The sequence below is a fragment of the Scyliorhinus canicula genome, chromosome 28 (assembly GCF_902713615.1).
Source record: "Scyliorhinus canicula chromosome 28, sScyCan1.1, whole genome shotgun sequence".
In the NCBI taxonomy this organism is placed as follows: domain Eukaryota; kingdom Metazoa; phylum Chordata; class Chondrichthyes; order Carcharhiniformes; family Scyliorhinidae; genus Scyliorhinus; species Scyliorhinus canicula.
The window spans coordinates 4,624,283-4,633,321 of record NC_052173.1 but is presented as its reverse complement, the minus strand read 5'-3'; the positions used below and the strand labels follow the sequence as shown (position 1 = coordinate 4,633,321).

At 49.2% G+C, this 9,039-nt stretch overlaps 1 protein-coding gene across 2 annotated transcripts in view; it reads left to right on the top strand.

Annotated features, from left to right (window-relative positions):
* The first annotated feature begins 7,200 nt into the window (after window positions 1–7,200).
* Window positions 7,201–9,039, top strand: part of LOC119958123 (Golgi reassembly-stacking protein 2-like) — a 55,435-nt gene continuing 53,596 nt past the window's right edge. Inside the window, exon 1 of one of the 2 annotated variants that reach the window (XM_038786379.1) lies at window positions 7,201–7,380. In XM_038786379.1, the coding sequence (XP_038642307.1) occupies window positions 7,318–7,380 (63 nt within the window). In that variant the 5' untranslated portion in view covers window positions 7,201–7,317. The remainder of the gene's footprint in view (window positions 7,381–9,039) is intronic. The other variant, XM_038786380.1, reaches the window with a different exon arrangement.

Here is a 9,039-nt window from a genome sequence, read left to right as displayed (position 1 = left end):
CTACCACTAGAGGGCACCACTAGATCCCACATTAAGTATCAGCTCCCAGAGGATCTTGGTCTCTTTCAACCCAGGAGTGTCTAGACAGCAGTAGTGTATGAGAGATAGATCACAGCATAGTTAGCATGTGTTGTTTTGAATCAGTTAATACATTATTTAATTACTTGATTACTAGTTCTGTAGAGTGTCAAACTCAATTATAATTAATTGTTCCGAAGGCAGCACGGTGGCGCAGTGGGTTAGCCCTGTAGCCTCACGGCGCCGAGGTCACAGGTTCGACCCCGGCTTTGGGTCACTGTCCGTGTGGAATTTGCACATTCCCCCCATGTCTGCATGGGTTTCACCCTCACAACCCAAAGATGTGCAGGGTAGGTGGATTGGCCACGCTAAATTGCCCCTTAATTGGAAAAAATGAATTGTGTACTCTAAATTTTAAGAAAAATAATAATAATTAATTGTTCCTTAATAAATTAGTTTGCTTTAAGTTGAAGACTCGTGGTTTCTTCAGGATCACACCATCAGACCTTCTGGATATACAGCAACTAATAACGATACATATTACTGAACCCAGTAATATAACATGGTACCAGGTTGGTTACAGAAACTACCTAGAATAGTATAGTAAGATTAGAAAACAGTAAAACATTTTTTGCCGCTATTCGGCAACAGAAGCATCATCTTTCGGCAAAACCTGGATGATTCCCAGCTCGATGGACAGAACACAAGCTCCTCGACACCTCAGGATAACCGGTAATTTAAATGTAAACTGGCATTTGTTTAATCAACAATTTCAGCTTTACTTAGAAGCTTCAGACTTAAGTAATGCCATTGAAACATGGGCAGCATGGTAGCATTGTGGATAGCACAATTGCTTTACAGCTCCAGGGTCCCAGGTTCAATTCCGGCTTGGGTCACTGTCTGTGCGGAGTCTGCACATCCTCCCCGTGTGTGCGTGGGTTTCCTCCGGGTGCTCCGGTTTCTTCCCACAGTCCAAAGATGTGCAGGTTAGGTGGATTGGCCATGATAAATTGCCCTTAGTGTCCAAAATTGCCCTAGTGTTGGGTGGGGTTACTGGGTTATGGGGATAGGGTGGAGGTGTTGACCTTGGGTAGGGTGCTCTTTCCAGGAGCCGGTGCAGACTCGATGGGCCGAATGGCCTCCTTCTGTACTGTAAATTCCGTGACAGATGCTCGTAAAATTGCTCTGTTATTAACTATGGCTGGTTCACATGCAATAGAGATCTACAATTCATTTCAATACACAGCAGGTCAAGACAAAACAAAGTTTGATGTAATCCTTGAAAAATTTGATAGCCACTGTAAAATGCAAACTAATGAAATGTTTGAGCGCTACATATTTAAGGAGAGATTGCAAGGAAAAGCTGAATCCTTTAACAGCTTTGTAACAGATCTCATGTTGCTGGCACATTCCTGTAACTTTCTTGCATTTAATGATTCGTGACCAAATAGTGTTTGGCATTACTGATGAACATGTAAGGGAAAGATTACTAAGGCAAAAAGAATTGACTTGAGAAATCGCGATACAAATGTGTATGATTCATTAACAATTGAAAAATCAGTACCACGAGTATTTTCTCCGAAAAAAGCCGCAACAATTCCCCACGAGGCAGAGTGTGTAAAGGCAGTGCCGCAGATGAAGAAGATGCATGTTTCGAATGGCAGCCATCTTGCCTGCGCGCATTCTAGCCCTGCACATGCGCACTTCGCTCCGAAATGCGAGATGGCCGAAAACCGATCTGCGCATGCGTGAAGAAGTGTTGTACGTCGTGACGTCAATGCAACAACGTGGTCAAGGTGTGGAACCTCCCACTTTCAGAAAAAAATGCCCTGCCAGAGGAAAACAATGCTCACAATGTGGCAAATTAAATTATTATGCTGCACAGTGCAGATCTTCACTCGCTTTTAAATCTGCTCAACCGATTTCAGGGCAGATTAATGTTCGCAGTGTTGAATCGAAAGAAGAAGAGATAGAGCAAAATTCTTCGACAGATTCAACTAGTTACTTGCTGGAAAATACATTCTTTGTAGGGAAGTAACTTCGCCTACCAAATCAATTAATTCCATTACTTACGATACTGAATGGAACACAGTGTTAAAAGTTAGCAAATGCCCAACTAATTTCAAGTTGGACAGAGGCACTTCAGCTAATTTGTTAAACAAGCTCGACCTCTCAAAGCTCAAGCAAACTCCTGAAATTCTTCCAGCTGCCTGTATACTAACAGACTACAATGACAATGCAATCTCGTCAATGGGATCATGCAACAAAATTAAGATTTGAGATTGGCATATCAGATAAATCATCACTCTTTGATGCACAAGCCTGCAAGGAGTTACGGTTAAGAGAGCGCTCAACGACATGACTCCTCGACTCCAAAGAATTCTAATGAAGATCCGAAGATATGATTTCCATCTCATCTACACACCTGGATCATAGCAGATGCGCTGTCTAGCTCCATCACTTTGCAGAGTCAACCACTGGATTCGATCAACACAGGTACAGATGTGTGCAGACAATATTCCAGCATCGGATGAAAAAATCAACTTAATTCGAGAGGAGACTAAAAAGGATGTGTGTCATTCACCATATCAATAATGGGTGGGCGAAAGGGCAATGTCCTCAGTTTTGCAATGTTCAAGCAGACTTAACAGTGATAAATAGTCCACTTCTGAGATTTGACAGGATAGTCATTCCCCTGCGTCTCAGGCCCATGATACACAGTCAGATTCAGGAGGGGCACCTCGGAATTGAAAAGTGTAAGCGACGGGCTAGACAAGCTGTCTACTGGCCAGGCAGAAACCAGGACATCACTGACATGGTTTTGGGATGTGAGACGTGTCAGAGGTTCCAGCCTGCAGAGTGCAGCAACATGAGTTGGAAACCTCTCCTTGGGCCAAAGTAGGGACTGACTTATTTCATTCCAATGGTCATGACCACGTGCTCATTATTGACTATTACTCAAACTATCCAGAGGTATTGAAGCTACCTGATCTAACCTCCAAGTCTATGATAAAAACAAGCACAGAAACCTTTTCCCGACATGGAATACCAACCACTGTCATGACAGAGAATGGACCGTGTTTTGACAGCAATGACTGCGCAGAACTTGCAAGACTATAATTTTAAACATCTAGTCCACATTACCCACAGTCAAACGGGAAAGTAGAAAAAGGAGTAGATATTGTAAAACAACTGATTAATAAAGCTCTGGATTCTGCGTCACACATCCACCTTGCGCTGCTGTCCTACCGAGCAACTCCTTTATCAACACGTCTGTCACCAGCACAGTTGTTAATGAATCGGGATCTGAGAATATAACCTGCGTTGCAGCTTCCAAATCCTAATCATCTTCCAGTGATACACAGAATGCAATAGCTTCGTAATCGTCAAAGATTATAGTATGACATCCATGCAACCACTCTGGACTCATTGGGCGCCATTCTCCCAAAGGGAGACAAAGTGCCGACGCTGGAGTAAAAACCGGAGTGTTTCACTCCGGCGTCAGAGGCCGCTCCTCGCCCCCTATTCTCCCACCACCAGGGGGCTAGGAGCGGCGGCGTGTCAATTTCACGCGCCGGGCCTTGGCGCCCGCGTCAAAGCGCCGCCGCATGAATGACATGGCCGGCGCCAACCCGCGTATGTGTGGTTGCCGTCCTCCCCTCCGCCGCCCTGCAAGACGTGGAGGATTGATCTTGCGGGGCAGCGGAGGGAAAAGAGTGCGTCCTTCAGAGAAGCCGGCCCCTCTTGAGCACCCCCCCCGGTGCTCGATCCTCTCCCCCCCGCCCCACAGGCCCTACACGCAGCGTTCGCGCGCTGTTCACGCCGGCAGCGACCAGGTGTGGTTGGCACCGGCGTGAACCCATCGGATTGGGCAGGCCGCTCGGAGGGGTGGGAGAATCGCGTGCGGGTGCCAGGGTGGCGTGGCGTGAATCGCCCGGCACTCCCGCGATTCTCCCACCCGGTGTGGGGGGTCGGAGAATCGCGCCCATTATCTCCAGATGACACCGTGAGGATCAACATGCCTGATTGGAGGTTGGTGTGCTCCTGCCAGAATCATAAGACAAGCAGCTCCAAGATCATATACAATCAAGACAGCGGAAGATAACATCCTACGTAGAAATCATAGAGCACTTAAGAAAATACAACCGCAGAAAAGTTTTCCAGACCTGCAACACAACGAAGCCATCTTTCAAGACACGCTAACCAACAATCAAAGTACCAATGGCACGCAAAGAATTGCCAAGACATCAGCATCACCACCTCGTCCACTAAGAAGGTCAATGAGATGATGAAAGAAACCTAACAGACTCAACTTACAAATATTTAACAGTCAATTTGTGTAATTGTTACTCATTTTGCTCTGTAGAAAGTTATACAGATCATATTCTTGGTTTTAATATTGTTCTACATTTTTCCTTTGTTGAAACAAGAAAGAATTGTTAAAAAAAAAGCGGGTGTAATGATATGTACACATGTAGATAACTGAAGGGTGAATTATAACATCTAGCTGTAACACTACCATTAGAGGGCACCACTAGATCCCACAATGATTAAAGAACAAGGAAAAGTACAGCACAGGAACAGGCCCTTCGGCCCTCCAAGCCTGCGCCGACCATGCTGCCCGACTAAACTAAAATCTTCTGCACTTCCTGGGTCCGTATCCCTCTATTCCCATCCTATTCATGTATTTGTCAAGATGCCCCTTAAACGTCACTATCGTCCCTGCTTCCACCACCTCCTCCGGCAGCGAGTTCCAGGCACCCACTACCCTCTGTGTAAAAAACTTGCCTCGTACATCTCCTCTAAACCTTGTCCCTCACACCTTAAACCTGAGCCCCCGAGTAATTGACCCTTCTACCCTGGGAAAAAGTCTCTGACTATCCACTCTGTCTATGCCCCTCATAATTTTGTAGACCTCTATCAGGTCGCCCCTCAACCTCCGTCGTTCCAGTGAGAACAAACCGAGTTTATTCAACCGCTCCTCATATCTAATGCCCTCCATACCAGGCAACATCTTGGTAAATCTCTTCTGCACCCTCTCTAAATCCTCCACATCCTTCTGGTAGTGAGGCGACCAGAATGGGCAGCACGGTAGCATTGTGGATAGCACAATTGCTTCACAGCTCCAGGGTACCAGGTTCGATTCCAGCTTGGGTCACTGTCTGTGCGGAGTCTGCACATCCTCCCCGTGTCTGCGTGGGTTTCCTCCGGGTGCTCCGGTTTCCTCCCACAGTCCAAAGATCTGCAGATTAGGTGGATTGGCCATGATAAATTGTCCCTTAGTGTCCAAAGATGTGCAGGTCAGGTGGATTGGCCGTGTTAAATTGACCCTTATTGTCCAAAGATGTACAGGTTAGGTGGATTAGCCATGTTAAATTGCCCCTTAGTGTCCAAAGATGTACAGGTTAGGTAGATTGGCCATGTTAAATTGACCCTTAGTGTCCAAAGATGTACAGGTTAGGTGGATTGGCCATGTTAAATTGTCCCTTAGTGTCCAAAGATGTACAGGTTAGGTGGATTGGCCATGTTAAATTGTCCCTTAGTGTCCAAAGATGTGCAGATTAGGTGGATTGGCCATGTTAAATTGTCCCTTAGTGTCCAAAGATGTACAGGTTAGGTGGATTGGCCATGTTAAATTGTCCCTTAGTGTCCAAAGATGTGCAGATTAGGTGGATTGGCCATGTTAAATTGTCCCTTAGTGTCCAAAGATGTGCAGGTTAGGTGGATTGGCCGTGATAAATTGTCCCTTAGTGTCCAAAGATGTGCAGGTTAGGTGGATTGGCCATGCTAAATTGTCCCTTAGTGTCCAAAGATGTGCAGGTTAGGTGGATTGGCCATGTTAAATTGTCCCTTAGTGTCCAAAGATGTGCAGGTTTGGTGGATTGGCCATGCTAAATTGTCCCTTAGTGTCCACATATGTGCAGGTTAGGTGGATTGGCCGTGTGAAATTGTCCCTTAATGTCCAAAGATGTGCAGGTTAGGTAGATTGGCCATGTTAAATTGTCCCTTAGTGTCCAAAGATTTTTCAGGTTAGGTGGATTGGCCATGTTAAATTGTCCCTTAGTGTCCAAAGATGTGCAGGTTAGGTGGATTGGCCATGATAAATTGTCCCTTAGTGTCCAAAGATGTACAGGTTAGGTGGATTGGCCGTGTTAAATTGTCCCTTAGTGTCCAAAGATGTGCAGGTTAGGGGGATTGGCCATGTTAAATTGTCCCTTAGTGTCCAAAGATGTGCAGGTTAGGTGGATTGGCCATGTTAAATTGTCCCTTAGTGTCCAAAGATGTGCAGGTTTGGTGGATTGGCCATGCTAAATTGTCCCTTAGTGTCCACATATGTGCAGGTTAGGTGGATTGGCCGTGTGAAATTGTCCCTTAATGTCCAAAGATGTGCAGGTTAGGTAGATTGGCCATGTTAAATTGTCCCTTAGTGTCCAAAGATTTTTCAGGTTAGGTGGATTGGCCATGTTAAATTGTCCCTTAGTGTCCAAAGATGTGCAGGTTAGGTGGATTGGCCATGATAAATTGTCCCTTAGTGTCCAAAGATGTACAGGTTAGGTGGATTGGCCGTGTTAAATTGTCCCTTAGTGTCCAAAGATGTGCAGGTTAGGGGGATTGGCCATGTTAAATTGTCCCTTAGTGTCCAAAGATGTGCAGGTTAGGTGGATTGGCCATGTTAAATTGTCCCTTAGTGTCCAAAGATTTGCAGGTTAGGTGGATTGGTCATGTTAAATTGTCCCTTAATGTCCAAAGATGTACAGGTGAGGTGGATTGGCCATGTTAAATTGTCCCTTAGTGTCCAAAGATGTACAGGTTAGGTGGATTGGCCATGTTAAATTGTCCCTTAGTGTCCAAAGATGTGCTGTTAGGTGGATTGGCCATGTTAAATTATCCCTCTGTGACCTGAACAGGTGCCGGAATGTGGCGACTAGGGGCTTTTCACAGTAACTCCATTGCAATGTTAATGTAAGCCTACTTGTGACACGAAAAAATATTATGGTACTGCACTGGTTAACACACTGATAGCCTCAACATGGAGGTTGGACCATCCCTGTCAATCCTGGCGCGGTTGGTATGGTGGCAGCAAAGCCCGCCTCCCCTGCTCCTGACCAATCAGACAGTGCTGGCCCGGGCGGCCTGGAGGCTGATTGGCTGTGCTGCCTGTCTGTCAGCTGCCGTTGCTGTGGAGACGGTGGGCGGGGCGGTTGCTCTGCTGAAGGGGGTGAGGGCTGGATATCCCCCCCCGGATTGAAGTGCACCGCTTGCCGCCCTCACGGAGACTCGGCAGTGAAGGCCTGGCCGATGGGAGGCTCTCAGAGCGCGGTGCTCCCCGGCGGCAGGACGGAGGGATTCCATGTTCTCCGGGTATGTGTGCGGCTGCAGACACGGAGAGGAGGAGGCCCCCCTCCGCCACCCCCAGGCCTCAGGCCTCGTCCCATCCAGCCTCCTAGTGCTCCACCACCAATAATGCAGCCCTGTGCTGCTCTTCATTCACCGAAGAGAAGGGGAGGGGGGGGAAGTTGTGCGTGTGTGGTTTTTGGGCTGGGAGGGGGGAGGGGAGGAGGGGGGGAGGGGAGGGGAGGAGGGGGGGAGGGGAGGGGAGGAGGGGGGAGGGGAGGGGAGGGGGGGGGGGTTGTGTGTGTGGTTTTTGGGCTGGGGGGGGGGTTGTGTGTGTGGTGTTTGGGCTGGGGGGGGGTTGTGTGTGTGGTTTTTGGGCTGGGGGGGTTGTGTGTGTGGTTTTTGGGCTGGGGGGGGGTTGTGTGTGTGGTTTTTGGGCTGGGGGGGTTGTGTGTGTGGTTTTGGGCTGGGGGGGTTGTGTGTGTGGTTTTTGGGCTGGGGGGGTTGTGTGTGTGGTTTTTGGGCTGGGGGGGGGTTGTGTGTGTGGTTTTTGGGCTGGGGGGGGTTGTGTGTGTGGTTTTTGGGCTGGGGGGGTTGTGTGTGTGGTTTTTGGGCTGGGGGGGTTGTGTGTGTGGTTTTTGGGCTGGGGGGGTTGTGTGTGGTTTTTGGGCTGGGGGGTTGTGTGTGTGGTTTTTGGGCTGGGGGGTTGTGTGTGTGGTTTTTGGGCTGGGGGGGTTGTGTGTGGTTTTTGGGCTGGGGGGGTTGTGTGTGTGGTTTTTGGGCTGGGGGGGTTGTGTGTGTGGTTTTTGGGCTGGGGGGGTTGTGTGTGTGGTTTTTGGGCTGGGGGGGGTTGTGTGTGTGGTTTTTGGGCTGGGGGGGTTGTGTGTGGTTTTTGGGCTGGGGGGGTTGTGTGTGTGGTTTTTGGGCTGGGGGGGTTGTGTGTGGTTTTTGGGCTGGGGGGGTTGTGTGTGTGGTGTTTGGGCTGGGGGGGTTGTGTGTGTGGTTTTTGGGCTGGGGGGGTTGTGTGTGTGGTTTTTGGGCTGGGGGGGGTTGTGTGTGTGGTTTTTGGGCTGGGGGGGTTGTGTGTGTGGTGTTTGGGCTGGGGGGGTTGTGTGTGTGGTTTTGGGCTGGGGGGGTTGTGTGTGGTTTTTGGGCTGGGGGGGTTGTGTGTGTGGTTTTTGGGCTGGGGGGGTTGTGTGTGTGGTTTTTGGGCTGGGGGGGTTGTGTGTTTGGTTTTTGGGCTGGGGGGGTTGTGTGTGTGGTTTTTGCGCTGGGGGGGTTGTGTGTGTGGTTTTTGGGCTGGGGGGGGGGTTGTGTGTGTGGTTTTTTGGGCTGGGGGGGGGGTTGTGTGTGTGGTTTTTGGGCTGGGGGGGGTTGTGTGTGTGGTTTTTGGGCTGGGGGGGGTTGTGTGTGTGGTTTTTGGGCTGGGGGGGGTTGTGTGTGTGGTTTTTGGGCTGGGGGGGGTTGTGTGTGTGGTTTTTGGGCTGGGGGGGGTTGTGTGTGGTTTTTGGGCTGGGGGGGTTGTGTGTGTGGTTTTTGGGCTGGGGGGGGTTGTGTGTGTGGTTTTTGGGCTGGGGGGGTTGTGTGTGTGGTTTTTGGGCTGGGGGGGTTGTGTGTGTGGTTTTGGGCTGGGGGGGGTTGTGTGTGGGTTTTGGGCTGGGGGGGTTGTGTGTGTGGTTTTTGGGC